This window comes from Sarcophilus harrisii, chromosome 3 (assembly GCF_902635505.1).
Source record: "Sarcophilus harrisii chromosome 3, mSarHar1.11, whole genome shotgun sequence".
Taxonomy (NCBI): domain Eukaryota; kingdom Metazoa; phylum Chordata; class Mammalia; order Dasyuromorphia; family Dasyuridae; genus Sarcophilus; species Sarcophilus harrisii.
This window is the reverse complement of record NC_045428.1, coordinates 13,071,486-13,086,749: the sequence shown is the minus strand read 5'-3', so window position 1 is coordinate 13,086,749 and position 15,264 is coordinate 13,071,486. Positions and strand designations below refer to the sequence as shown.

Genomic DNA, 15,264 nt, shown 5'->3' with positions numbered 1-15,264 from the left:
CTTTTGAAATAAACTCCATTTCACCCTGGACCCTACGGACCCTCCTCTAGGGAAGGATGGAATTGGGGGATTAGAAGAGAAACGTCTTTATTTCCACCTAAATGCGTTTTGTTTTATGCATTGTGAGAAGCGGTGCACGTTTCAGTCCAATTTAATGCCCAAAAGGTCGGGGCACAAAAAATATAAACTGAAGGCTCTCTCGGCCGCACCAAGTAGATTCGAACTCCCGATGTTGCAGTTTGCAGGCGGAGAGCCGGGGCGTGGAAGCCGCTGAGCTTCCTGAGGTGCGCGCGCAACCCGCGCCGCGTTCCCGCCCCGCCCCCGCCCCCGCCCCCCCGGGCAGGCGCCGAAGGGCTCGCCCTAAGCCCCGCCTCCTCCCTTCCTCGTCGCCGCTGTTGCGTCACCGGAGACCGCTTCTTGTGACGCGACGTCGGCGCTCGCCTCGCGCTGGGCGCCGGAAGCGGAACGGAAGTGCACGCGAGACCTGCTTCCGGGCGCCGGCGCCATTTGTAGCCGTTGCCGGTCCCTGCCTGAGGGGCTTTTCTCTGTCTATACGATGAGCTACGAGCACCGCCAGAGCTGGGGCCGCGATGGTGGCGGGCCCCGCGGTTCGAGCAACGGCGGGTACGGAGGAAACCGCGGCGGGGGCGGAAGCCGGGGCGGCGGCGGCGGCGGCGGCGGAGGCCGGGGCCGGCATCCCGGACACCTGAAGGGCCGCGAAATAGGCCTTTGGTACGCAAGGAAGCAGGGCCAGAAGAGCAAGGACGCCGAGCGCCAGGAGGTGAGAGTCCCGGCCTGCTCGCGACGGCGTCTCGGCGGAGGGTCCTGCACCCTGGGACCCCGCCCCCGTCGAAGCGCCCTTTCCCTTCCTTCACCCTTTCTCGGGAGCGTCGGCCCCACGGCGGGGAGAGGCTACTGCGCCTGGGACCCGGCCGGTGTAACAGCGCCCCTCACGCCCCTCGGCGCCTTCTCGGGAGTCCTATTGTAGAAGCGCCCTGCACTCCTGGTCAGCCTGGCCCTTCTCCTCCTCTCCGCCCCGGGGGGAGGGCCGAAGGGTTCTACATCTGTGGCCGGCCAGCGCAGCGCGGGGACTCGCTTTGCATCCCACCCGGACCGGTTCTGCCCCCAGGCTTCATGCAGGCCCCGGGGTGGAAGCACCCCCAGTTTTCGCTCTGGAAGAGGGGGAGGTGTAGCCGTGGAAGTGACCCCAGTCACTGGGGGTTCTTCTTCCCCCTCCCCTGATGGGGAGAGTCCAGCCTTAGGCCTGGATCCGCGGCTACCTCCGGGCAGACCCCCCCTGCTGGCAGGGCCTGGTCATCTTAGCCTCCTGTCTCCCCGGTCCCTCTTCCAAGTTTAGACCTGGCGCTGGCCAGGAGGGAAGAGGCCCCAAAGGAGATTGTCCCCCAAGGCCTCCTCCTCGCGGTCCCCTCGTGAGCCTCGATTCTGAGCTCGCACTGCCATCCTCCGGGTGGCACCTGGGGCCACCACGTCCCCATCCGTGACGGGCAGGCCGTGCAGAGGGGCCCGGTCGGGGCCTGTGTTTTGGAGAAGCCTGAAGCCCCCGGATGCGGCTGAGCTCTCCCAAGTGCGGTCACGCCCTCCGCGGTCTGTGCGGGAGGTGGGACAGGATTTGTGTGTGCCGGTGCCCAGAGGGAGCATAGGGAGAGACTCTCCGTGCCATCCAAGGGGGTGTGTATGTGACCTTGGCATTGATGAAGATGTTGCTGATTGGCACAGTGACGTGGTTACATCTGCCCCTGGCAGCTGAGTGAGGGGAGACTGGATCGGAGTGGGAAGAAGGTCAGTCCTGGGTGCCTGCTATTTGAGAACAGTTCTTAGAAAAGGAGAGGTTTGCTTGACACACAGTTGGTACTTGATAGATGCTGATGAATTGGCTGGTAGACTTTTTGTGGGTGGCGAAGTTCCCGAAGATCAAGGATGATGACGTGAATAAAGCAGTAGAAGTTGGAAAGCTTCAAAGGTTTAGTCCAGTTTTTATTATTAAAAGGTTCTGCCCCTTCTCCCCAGTCTCCTTTGCTGGATCCTGTATAGCATTCTCTCATTGTGCCCGTAAGTTTTGTCCTGGGCGCTCTTCTCCGTACTCTTGCTCATCCTTTCCAGTGGCACGAACTCATGGGCTGAATCCTCTTGATGCTCATGACTCGCAGATCTGTGTTTCTGGCTCTCTCTTACTGAGATCCAGTCCTTCCAGAGCTCCCCATATTGGTGCTGGATTCAGGAAGTATTCTTCTGCAACTTAGAACTGGAACCCAAGCGATTCACCGCCTTCAGGGATGCCAGTTGTTCATCACCATGCCTGCTTGCATAGTTGTTATGTGATTTGGCATTATCTGCATGGGACCTTTAGTGATCCTAATTTAGGACATGTTCAAGAAGTAGGAAGTAAGCAAGCAAAATGTCTGAGCAGACAGACGGCACCAAGTCCATGCACTCCATCCTAGACATTGTATCTTCCTGGGACAGCTCCTCAAGATAGTTTATTCTTATTTCATTAGAATAAGTTTCATACGAATAAGTTTATTCTTATTTCATTAGAAAACTTGGTTCATGAATTTTCCATCCCAAAATAGTTTAAAAACAGAAAATTAGAAAGTGCTTATACATGTATATATATTTGTGTGTGACAGTTCTCAGGAGTAGTAATGAGAACAACAGCTGATAACAAGATATGTCCCAGAGATCTGGGACCATTTAGTGTAGGGATAAGCAATTCTCAGCATCTCCATACAGCTTGAGAGCCTCCCTGACATTTTGTTGTAATTAAAATTCATAATTACGAATCAGGTAATCAAAAAGACTGACCTACGGAATGTATTTAAGGAGTATTGTAAATCCAAATTGATGAAATTTCTTATAAAGTTGTGCTTAAAGCATTGTCTATTCAAAATGATTCATTCTCCCAAATAGATGGGGATTTTACTTTGTTGTGATTCATTTCTGTTACCTCAGTTGAACTTTAAGATGACTATAAAAGAATTATCAGCTAAAAAGCTTCTAGCATTCACCCACATTATCGGTGCAATCTTCCCTGGAATATTTTCATTATGCAATTAATCTGACAGTCTAAGAATGTTAATTTTTCATGAGAATTAGTGGCTGGAAGGGATGTTGCAAACATGAAAAAGAAACCTAAGCCTTCAAAAACTTGAGTGAAGCCCCATTGCACATCTTTCATTTAAGATAATAGGAAAAACTTCTAGTTACATAGGACTTGAAGAGTTATAAAGTATTTTGCTCTTAACAGCTCTGGGGAGTATCGTCACCACCATTTTGTAAATGAGGAAATAGCCTCTAAGAGGTTATGACTTGGCCAGACTCAAAAATCTAGGTGTCCTGATTATAGTTGTACTTTTCTCAGAGTTTGAAGATGGGCAGGCCTGACTCAGCCTATTCTTGTTCAGATTAGATATTAGGAAGCAAAGAAGCCCTCGAGGGTCTTCAAATAGTTAGAGGTTTATTTGGCCCCAATGCAGAAAAGCTACTGTAGCATAAAACTGTGGAAGTTGTCCCTCTCCTTTCTTGCTCTGGAACAGTGATTCGTGTGTGATCTTACCTCAAGGCTGACCGAAGCTGACCCTGCATGAGCAGACCTGGTCAAAGTCGATAGACCAAGAAGCTGCCTCAAGGGTAGTGCGGTTTGAGCCTTGCCTCCTTCTGAACAAATCACAGTAACAAAAATGAATCTCTTGGGCAAGAGGTAGAAAAAGGAGAGAGAGAGAGAGAGAGACCCTGCTAGATATTGATCTCTTTATATCATCTCATCCAAACTATACACAAAACTAGTATTTACAGTGACATACTTGACAAGTAGTCTTCTGGCCTTTGTTTGAAGACCTTCAGCAGGGAAAACGTCCCATCTCTGTAGACATTTAGCCTCTTTTGGCCTCATTGTCAGGAAATTTTTCCTGGCATTAAGGCAAAATTGGCTTCTTTACAAATTCCATGTTTTGCTTCTGGTTTCTACCCTCATGGATCTATTCCATTTAAGTGAAAGCTCTTTAAATATCCCTGTCATGTCCCTCTTAAGTTTCTCATTTAAATTATAAAATCCCCAGTTCCTTCAATTGATAACTCATGACATAGATTGAAAGCCCTTCACCTTCCTGTTGTATTCCTGGATATCTTGCTTATCGATCAATATCAAATATGGCATCCTGAGATTTACAAGTTACTATGAGAGATCAGAGGAGAGAGAATACTTGAAGCAAAAAACAAGTAGATGTGAGGATCAGGGAATGCTTCCAAGAGGGACAAGGGATGCTGAACTGTTCTTTTGTTTCTAGAAGCAACAGTGTAACTTTTATCTGCCTTTTCATACTGTTTTTTGTTTTTTGTTTTTTTTTTTTTGCCTGTTGTCCTCACTCTGTCTACATCATCATGAGTCATTAATGCATTTTTGGTGGAATTGTGAACTGATCTAACCATTCTCGAAAGCAATTTGAAACTATGCCCAAAGGGCTGTCAAACTGCATACCCTTTAATCCTCCTGTGTCTGGATCCTACTTACTTACCAGATCTTTTGATGTTTCTCAATCATCAGACATTTCTGCACTCTTGCACTCTACCTTTCTTGATATTCTTCCTGGAGCTATTCCTTCCCCCTGCCCCCACCCCCAACTCCTACTTTTCCAGTTGTTTAGATATGCCACCTGTAGAGTTTCCAGTAGTACCAGATAACAATTCCTTAACCAAAAATTTTCTCTGATTCTCTATAACTGGATCGTTGGACTTCTCCAAGTTAGTTGAAAGGAAGTGAACTTTGCTATTCACTAACAATAAAGGATTTTCTTTCAGTGACCCTTGGGAGAAAACTTGTCTTTTGATTAATATTTTTGATGCTAGCCTTGGGAAATGATAACTTCTCCACTTTGGACCAGATACTTGGGTAAGGTCTCTTTATGCTTAGGAAAGAAGGAGAGATTTAATAAGATTTTTCTTTGTTTTTAATAAGAAAAATAAAGTAAATCTTATAAATTCACTTAATTATGGAGATTGGCGAAAATCTAAGATGGAAAAAGAATAGAAGGAGGGGAAAGGGCTTTGGGGAAGAAGTGTATTATTTGTTTAACTCATAACTATAATTGAAGAGAAAAAAAGTATTGTCAGTGGTTGAAATTTGTTCATTTTGTATAAATGTTGGTGACAAACTTTTTTTTTCCCTGATAACAAAGAGAGCTGTAGTGCGTATGGATGAACGTCGAGAAGAACAAATTGTACAGCTGTTGAATTCTGTCCAAACTAAGAATGATAAAGATTCTCAGCCGCAGATATCCTGGTTTTCTCCTGAGGATCATGGGTAAAAAAAAACTATTCTTTTGAAAAATGGGTAGAAAACAACAGGTCTTTAGTAGCAGTGGCCTAACAAGAATTGCAGTTTAAAAGTGCTAGTTTTTATTATCACACATTATGGTTCAGCAAAGATAAATATTCTTTTTCCTTCAAAGACCAGTTCTTAACAGTGTTAATCATTTTTCTTGCATAGGTCAGGGACTATAGCAGGTGAGAACTTTTCTTAATTTTTAACAAATGAGCTATATGTTTCGGAGTTTTTTAAGTATCTTTTTTGTTTCAGAATTTTTCTGATGGAGTGTTCTTTGAACATCCCTAAGGACTTTTTAAGACTTATACTCAGTGCATGATTTTTAAAGGAAAAGTTAGCTTAAGAGATAGCAGATTCTCTAGGAACACATTTTAGGGCACAATTGTTATATATGCTGAGTGTATATGTATGCATGCATGGGCATATACTCACCATACATCCATATGAGAAAGAGTGTGAGTATGTACTGTAATAATTTACTTTTGGCTTTATTAATTATCTTTTCACAGTCCACAGAGAATATAGACTAATAATTCTATTACACTTTCCCATTCTTGCCACTTTTGGCCTGTATTCTACAATAAATACTGCAAAAAAGGCAACTTAAAAATATGCACCTTAATTTTAAGGAGGGCATTACTATTCCTTGTGGATTGGATAGAGAAGGGGCAAAGGACTATCAGTCTTCCTGAACAAGAATAAGTCATTTGATGTTGGGAATTCCCCTTTGCATTTGATGTTGCAAAAGTGCATGTCTCAATTGCGTTTTTTAAAAAAGTTATAGTTTTTTTATTTGTTATTTTTTTTCTCCCAAAGCTTAAATTGATTCATTGAACTATGCAATTTATCTTAAAACAGATATGGCACTGAAATTCCTGTCCAGAACAAACCACCTTCAGAAAAGAAATTTTTGGAAAAGGAAAAGAAACCTTTGGACCAAGAAAAGAAGTTTGTAGACCGAGGCAAGAAATTGACTGAAAGGGGAAAATCATTTGTAGATAGAGATTCTGAATATCTCTTGCAAGAGAATGAGCCAGATGTGGATTTAGACCAGCTACTTAAGGAAGATCTGAAAAGAAAGAAGTCTGATCCCCGCTATATTGAAATGCAGGTAATGGAAAATGTGACCTTTTTGTGTTTTTTTTAACCTTAAATTTCCTTTTATATTATAGTCTTGACTCTCTTCTCCCTACCTCCACCAAAAGAGAGATACAAGAACACTTTGTGATTAAGTTTGGCAGCAAGATGTTTTGTAAAGAACTTGGAAACATTTTGAATGAGTGTCTTTATCTTAATGGATCTCCCAAGGCCTTTATCTCTCTGGGGGAGTTGAGATTTAGGGATAAGAATTCTTCCTCAAGTCTGTGCACAGACTTGAGGGAGGTAGGTGATATAGATGTGAAGGTAGGGAGGTGTTATAGATGTGATAAAATGTTAAGGTGATATTTAATAATATTTTAATAAATTTTAATAATAATTTGATAAATAACTATATTTAATAAGTTACACAGTAACTTTAATAAGTTACTTACACAGTAAAAGACAGGCTGGAATTTAGTGGCACTAGCAGTGATGGGTCAAAGGATTCAGATTGTTAATAGTGAGCATTGGTTTTCTGGGAAGAATAATCTGCTAAGATGAATCTGAAGAGCTCAGGAAGAAGATAGGAAAGAAATAGGTACAGTAAAGCTCTGGAAGTTAGGAGCTCGTTTGCCCATTGAGATGGGGCAAGTCAGGGCTTTGCTAAGGGCAGTTGACTTTTTTTCATAGACAATTGGGGGCGGGGAGGGAGAAGGAGGGAGAAGAACCCTACTGAGGCTGCTGAATCAGAGGGTAGAAGAGTGGTGAATCTTGAGCCCCAAACAGGAAAATCCATTGGTTTTTCCAGGGGTATATAGGACTCTGGAAGAAAGAATTTAGCTGAGGAATTGGGGATGGGAACAAATGGACTTACATGATCGGTGACCCTAAGTGTCCTGATTTGGCCTCAGTCAGTGCTAGGAGAGGTCATGACAAAGACCAGAAGGTGGCCAGTACCTAGATACCATTAAAGCCTTTAAAACAGGCAGCCCGAATCAGTGGGGCTCTGTACATCGGGCAGGAGGCTTCTGGGGCCTTAAGTGGTAGAGTTAGAAAGGACCTTGATCATCATCTCCTCCAACCCTTTATTTTACCAGTTAGGAAATTGATTCAGAGAGAGAGGTGAAGTAATTTGTCCTACTTGGCAGATGGTGGTTTCTGTTTGACCTCAGTTGTTCTGACTCCAAGTCTAGAATTCTTTAAAATGATCAGAAGTAACCAAGGCCTCTTGTCTTGGAGACTAAGGTTCATAGTTAAGGACTGAAAGGACTATGGGTAAAAGGCACAGAATCTCAGTCCTGAAGGAAGTACACAAGGCAGAACCTTGGGCATAAAGGAGTCTAGACAACCAAGATACACAGCAGGACATCAGTCCTAGGGAAATAAGAGAACTCATTTCCTAGAAGCAGGATAGAAAGCTTTTTATTTTCAAAACATATGCACAGATAATTTTCACCATTGACCTTTGCATAGCCTTATGTTTCAAATTTTTTTCCTCCTTCCCTCCATCCCCTCCCCTAGATGGCAAGCAATCCAATATATATTTTACATGTTAAAATATATGTAAAATCCAGTATGTATAAATATGGTTTATAAATATGGTTCTCATTTAACTTGGTGCTGAAACAACAAAGCATAAGTTGAAAAGATAAGCTAGGGGCAGCCAGGAGCACTAGCCCTGAAGTCAAGAGGACCTGAATTCAAATCTGGCCTTTGACACTTAACACTTCCTAGCTGTGGCGAGTCAATTGCCTCAGCAAAAAGAAAAAGAAAAGAAAAAACTAAGCTAGAATTTAGTGGCATTGGCAATAATAGGTCAGAGGATTAAAACATAGAAACAAGCCTTGGATTTGGAGAAAAGAGAGGAAGGGTTATTCCTAAGCTGGAGAATGAGAGAGAATAGTGAGAAAACCAAAAAAAGAGATACTTAGTATTTAGAGGAGAAATTTCCCCCATTTAACTCTTATAGTGGTGGTAGAAAGTCTTTCTGTCATCAGTGGATCCAGCTGGGAGAGTCTTCTAGAATAGCTCCTCCCTAGAAAAAGAAGCTCCAGCTTGCAAACCATCTACCTCATTATTTCTTATTGAGGATACTCACCTGTAGCTGCTAGAGCTCAGATCAAAAGAGGTGCTTGCGTAGGCTGGAAAAAGCTATTGGCCCTCGGTCATTTGAACCACACATGCATTTAATGTTAGATTTTAATATCACAGAATAAGAATTGAAAGGAGTTTCAGAAATTTACCTCAATCAGCCAATTATCTAAGCAATAATTATTACCACAATCTATTTAGCCAATGAAGGAAGGACGTTTCTGACTTCTGACTCCATCCACTTTGGAAAAGCTCTAATTGTTGTACAAGTTTTTCTTTCTTTAGTTTAGCCCTCAAAATAAACTGTCCTGGCTCTTCTTGTCCTTGATAACAGCTATTATGTTACCCTTAAGTCTTTGATCATCCAGATGCATCTGCTTCCTTTTTCCATTGTAAAGCATGATGTGTTTCTCTCTCGTCATCTTGATTAACCTGTCTTGAACACTGCCGCTTTTTAGTGACCTAATATTTTGGCACTGAGAATGGACCATCCTTCTCCCACCATGGTCAGAAAAGGAAGATTAGAATCTGCTTATTCCTGGAATGAAGGCCCAGACCTCATTAGCTCTCCCTGTTATGTCAGTCAGCTTTTAATGAGCACCTACTATGTGTCTGGCACTGGAAATAGAAAGGAAGGTAAAAGACAGTCTGCCTTTGGAGGAGCTCACAGTTAAATGGAGGGAACAATAGGCAAAAGAGGAAAGGTACTGTAATAATCAAACTTGGGTTTTTGTTGAGGCTTGAAGGAAGTCAAGAGGCAGATGTGAGGAGAGAAAGCATGGAGAGCAGCCAGAGCAGAGGTCACTATCATGTTACACTCCTGCCTCTATACTGACCATTAAAATCTCTAGACTTTACCCCCACTCCCCAGGTAAATTGTGTCTAGCCAGACCTTCCCCATCTTGTGCTTGGGAAGTTGTTTCTAAAACCAAACATAGAACTTAGTTTTTTTCTTTTTTTCATTTTTTCCATTTAATCATTTTGAACCTGTTATCCAAGCTTGCAGGGATTTTTGTTTATGGATCCTAATTTCTTCACTCAATGTGTATGTTAGCTGACCCTCCCAGCTTTGAGGTATTTCCTCAATTCATAAGGATTTCATCTCTCCCATGATCCACATCATTGAAGAGTCTGAAACAGCCCAGGTCAAGCACAGCTCTATTCTGAGATCTCCTCCTGTGCTGATGCTGAACCATGAACTCTGGTGGACAGGCTGTTCATGTAAAACCTCTGGCATAGTTCTAGAGCAAGAAAAAACCCCTTCATTGCTTTTTTAGAGAGAAGAATGCTGAGGCCCAGGGTGGACAGTAGAACTTCACCAAGGTGACACAGGTGTTAAGTAGACAAAGTAGGATTTAAACTCAAGTTTTCTTGTTTCCAGAATTAATACACTTTCCATTTCCACGGTGCTTTCGAATACATCTAATAGGACCATTGCCTAGCCTCCAGCTTCTTAAACTGTCAGTTGTAACCCTATGTGGACTCTCATAACTGAATGTGGGGATTGCAAAATTATGATTTATTATCAGTAAATTGACTTATGTACCTATCTTACCTATATGCACAGATTGCATGAAAATTTCTTGGCAGAAACAAGTGGAAAAACTTTAGGAAGCCTTGACCTAGATCATATATTTCCAGATAAGCCCCAGCTTTCCTTGTATCTGCCATTCTAGAAAGAAAGAAAGAAAAGAAAAGAAAACAGATGAGCTATTTGTGATTTAGCTGGCTCTTGTCATTACTCCTCTCGTTAAATATTTACCAACTCTTTAATAATTTAGAATTTTGCCAGTAACAGAAAACTGGCTCCCTGCCTTAAGATTAGCAGATATGTTGGTTCCATACTTCCTCTTCTCCTCTCTTTTTTGGAAAACAGATGGCATTGTTCCATATAATCTTCCTGCACCTCTGCTGCTTTCCAGTTTTCAGAGTATTTTCCAGAAACCATGGTCAGTTACTCAGCTGGCATCTCCCTGGTTTTTCAGTCCCCTTGAAGATACTTCATTTGGACCAACTGATTTAAAATCATCAAGCACTTCCAGAAACTCGGCTACTATAATCTTCCTTATTGGTAGCTAGTTATTTCTTATCCAAAAATCATTCTGTTTGGCAGAGAGAATAAGCACAAACTCTGTTTTTCTGTTGTCTGTTATCATTGTGCCTTATTTACTCACTTCCTTTCTTTGGTCCTCCTCCAGTAATTTAAAGAAAAAAGAACCCCAAAAATCTCTTTTTTTAATCATTTGTTTCCTCTAGAGCCCTATTTTATTTGTAACTTGAGAATTCTTTCATTGTTCTTAAAAGGTAATGCCATGTTTTCATATGCTTTATAAATACTGAAGTTGGCTTTTTTGTGAGTTCTTGGTTTTTTGTATTCAGCTTCTTTCTTTTTTTCATCAAAATTGGGTTTTTTGGTTTTTTTGATCACAAAGTTTTTGAGAATTTCCTATTCTTCCTGAATTGATTTCAACATATTCTGTAGCATTTTGTCTATAAGTTCTTGTGTCTTTTCTTCTGAACCCTTTGTAATTTCTTTCCACAAAATCTGAGGTGTATGTCAGACTAGTCTTAGTTTCCTTTTCCTTCCTTATCAAAAATTCCCGGATGGAGTATGCATTCTACTGCATTTATTTTCTCCTCCAGTAGAGGTTTCATCTTGTTTTTGAGAATTGGATCCAATATAGAATTTCTGTTGTTGATTTCTCTACTTCTTGAAGGATGAAATTATCAAATAAGTCATCATGGGCTTCTCCACATTTGGCAGAGAGAGTTTCAAAAGAGCCGTTTAAAAGGAAGTCCTTAGCTCTTTTGTGTCATTCCTAGGTCCTGTGTAATACATTTAGATGATAATATTCTTCACATCCTTCATAGTGCCATGTTCTTCCTTCCAGGCTGCCATGTTTCTTCACACGTATTTTATATATAGACGATTCTCTACTTAACAATTTTCCTAATCTGTTTCTTTGGGGAAAAGTGTCTCTCCAAAGTCATCATTCAGTCACTGCTTTTATCCTCCCAAATCTCTTTGATTCCCATGAGGTTGAATTTGTATGATTACATGAGGCTTTCTAGTTTATCTTGTTTGTTACCCACACTTGTGCATTTCTGTGTAGATCTATGAGACCAGAAAAGTTGTCAGTGAGGGATTGATAGTTATTTACTTTTTTCTTAGATAATTGTATTTTATGAATGGCTAAGTGTACTATATATATGATTATTTCTACATTGCAGATATTCCCTATGGTACCCAATTTATATGCAATGTATAGAATGTAAATAGCCATCCCTCTGCTTTTTTACTTTAGCACTCTTGAATCAGTTCTCACAGCGTTTTTAGAAATTTCATTCTTTTAAGCCCTCTGCCTCATTTAACAGATGAAGAAATAGGTTCAGAGAGATTAAAGGGCTTGGCCCAGGTCACAAAGGCAGATTTGAGGTTCATCCCTATCAAACTGATTCAGATTCTGGGGTCTTTTCTTTGCACTGCAGTTCATTTAGGGTGAAATAAAAACTGTGGAGAGTGAATTGAAAATATTGTATTGAAAATAGGTCAAATACCATTAACCTTAAGGAGCTGGCCACATCTTTGCCATACTGGCATACTGTACTAATGGTGACTGTTGTTTGTTTTCATGAGACTGCTTTTTTCATTAGGGACTACTATGTGAGACTTGGCCACTTATACAACATGTGTTTTATGTTTTCATTTCAGCATTTCCGGGAGAAGCTGCCCTCATATGGAATGCAAAAGGTAAATTATTTACTACGCATTTAATTTACAAAGTCTTTTAAAAAAAATTGATAACGATCCACAAGAATTGATAAGAGATTATGGAGCTTTTGTTAATAAGATTTCTAGGGATCTAGAATTCTTTTTCAGTAAATAAATTTATTTGTTAAAGTAATGTAAGTCCAAATACAGCTATTTAATTTGCTTTGAGTTCTATGTACAATTCTTGTTTTATCCCAGACAATGAGATTTAACTACTTACTTTGTTGTAAAATAGAAAAATATTCAATTTTAAATGGGCAATTATATTAGAGCCCAATAATTAACTTTTAACTATAATTATTTTGGGAGGAATTCCAAAAAAGTAATGTGGAATCTTTCTCTCTGTCTCTCTTTGTTTCTCACCCTCCCTCTGTCCCCCTCCATCCCCTCTTCTCTTTCTCTCTCTCTCCTCTCTCCCTCCTTCTTTCCCTTCTCTTTCCCTCTCTCTCTTTCTCTCTCCTCTCCCTCCCTCCCTCCCCCCAATGTGAACTGCACTTATTTTAAAATACAAATAAGAACATTTATTTTTGTTTAGTATTGTATATAATAGGGTTTGCCAGTATCAAGCTGATAGATTTTGTGATAGCAATTCCAATCAACATGGTAGATACATTGGTTTCTAGCATTACGTGAGGCACTAGATTGATTTTAAACAAAGAGTATAAACTTTAATCTGAAGACAGATGACATGAATGCTGAATAAAGGTATGGCTCAGAATCCATTAAAGAAATGGGTCATTTAGCACTTGAAAACAAGCATTGGAAACACAGTGTTATCTGGAAAAAATTTATCAAAACATTTTTTCTTTCACATAAATAGTAGTTTTAGAAAAACAACACTCATCTTTCTAACATTGACTTTTTTCCTAAACAAATGTTTTGAAATACTGAAAACTGGTTGTTACTGAACAGAATTCCAGGGCCAGGAAGTCAGATAATGTTGAGAAGACAGCCAGCACCCAGGCCCTACCATGTGTAGCAGCTCTGGGAGTAGAGTGAACAGGATGTCAAAGGAATTCTCAGGCAGGAACTATGCAGGTGGCAGCAACAACTTTTAGGAAGTGTCCTGGGGTCTGGAGATGTTCTTCCAGACCCCAGGAAGTAGCAGGAAGCTTTTCTCTCTGGCATTTTCCCTGATCCTTTGTGCCTCTATGTGTGCTTTTGTGCAGTAGCTGGAAGCTTTTCTCTCTGGCATTTTCCCTGATCCTTTGTGCCTCTATGTGTGCTTTTGTGCTCTTTTTTCTTTTGTCACAAACATACATATAAAGAAAATCAGAGCAGCTGAGTGATACGGTGGATGGAATGATTAACTTAGACCAGAGTTCAAATTTGGCCTCAGACACTTTCTTGCTGTGTGATTTGGGGCAAGTCACTTAACCCTGTTTGCCTCTATTTCCTTATCTGTAAAATGGGCTAGAGAAGGAAATGGCAAAACCAATCCAGTGTCTTTGCCATGAAAACCCCAAATGGGACCACCAAGAGTTGGACATGATTGAGCAACAACACAGTAAAGAAATGGTCACAGGTTATGAAGAGCACAAACCTTACATAGTTAATGTGAGAATCCAATGAGATAATGCCTGGAAAGTGCTCCGTAGCAAGTGTCTAGTATATAACAAGTGCTTTATGAAAGCTGGCTCTCCTTTGGAAAAGTGTGAGAGCAAAAGGGAGAAAGAGAGAAAGATAAACACATGCACACACACATGCACTCTGTCTTTCACTCATTTATTTTAGGGACACAAACACAGTGATTCAGGTTTTCTAAATATCCTTCCTTTTCTTGGTTCTTAATGAGACTATCATTTCTCCAAATCTTGGATTCCAGTCTCTGTTCTGTTGTCTCCCCAGGGACAAATAGGAACCTAATTGAATGATTCTTCTTACTTTACCTCTCCTGTAATGACTTTTATTCCATAATTATTGAATCTAGTCTTAAGGCTTTTTAACAAACTAATTTTCACAAATACTCAGAGCTATACTTTTATTTGACATTGAACAATTGATTATTAAGAGGGTGAAAATTTTGATGTATAAACAGTATTGTTTCAGGATCTTCTCTAGCCAACTTTTCACAGCATTTATTAAGTAAATTTCCTATGTCAATTGTTGTAAGCATTTTTGAAAAACTTATTCTATGAGGAAATTTTTCCAAATAAGAAGCCACTGAATATGCTTAAGCTTTCCTTGAGATGACCACTCTTATTGTACTTCACTATAATTCATTGATCTCCTGGAGAGGTAGGAAGGAGGGCTGCTTTCTCCTATACAGAATGTGCCACATTTTTTCATCTTTTGATGCTGAGTTTTATTGTCTGGGTTTTCTGGATTTTCATTCATTTGCAGCCATCACTTCTTACCTCTGCCAGGCAGGCTTCTGCTAGCAAGCTTCCTTTTTAATTGGTGACTTCTAATCTGTCATGTCTTGGAAGCCGAGTTCTCCATTGTGGGCACAGAGCAGGTGCTTCCAAAATGCTTGTTCACTGAGTGACCGAATGAGAGCTAGAGAAACTCTTAAGACTTTGGCACATGACTGCTCTGACCTTGCATCCTGTGTTGGGCTGGAGGTGACAGGAGAATTGTCTTTGACAGAAGGGAAGCAGTTTTCCATATTTCTGTGCTAATGGTTCACTGAAATTACATTAGCTTCAAATGATGAAGGCATTTTAATTGCTGGATTGTGCTCTCCCTCCGAGTGGAAGTCTTTACTGTTTTCTCTTTTTCCCACCTCTGTTTCAAATAGGAATTGGTAAATTTGATAAATAACAATCAGGTTACTGTCATAAGTGGTGAGACTGGTTGTGGGAAAACCACCCAAGTTACCCAGTTCATCCTAGATGACTATATCGAAAGAGGAAAAGGATCCGCCTGCCGGATAGTGTGTACACAGCCCAGAAGAATCAGTGCAATTTCGGTAAGTGATGTCCCATTTTAAAATATCTTATAGCAAGATACTTCTGTTCTTCTTGTGAAAAGGACTCCA

The 15,264-nt window shown here is 41.1% G+C and overlaps 1 protein-coding gene across 2 annotated transcripts in view; it reads left to right on the top strand.

Moving 5' to 3' along the window:
* Positions 1–467: 467 nt before the first annotated feature.
* The window catches only part of DHX36 (DEAH-box helicase 36), a 44,512-nt gene continuing 29,715 nt past the window's right edge, over positions 468–15,264 (top strand). Inside the window, exons 1-5 of one of the 2 annotated variants that reach the window (XM_031957544.1) lie at positions 468–781; positions 5,193–5,317; positions 6,200–6,452; positions 12,225–12,263; positions 15,025–15,195. In XM_031957544.1, the coding sequence (XP_031813404.1) occupies positions 557–781; positions 5,193–5,317; positions 6,200–6,452; positions 12,225–12,263; positions 15,025–15,195 (813 nt within the window). In that variant the 5' untranslated portion in view covers positions 468–556. Of the gene's footprint in view, positions 782–817; positions 1,801–5,192; positions 5,318–6,199; positions 6,453–12,224; positions 12,264–15,024; positions 15,196–15,264 lie in introns of those variants that run through there. The other variant, XM_031957545.1, reaches the window with a different exon arrangement.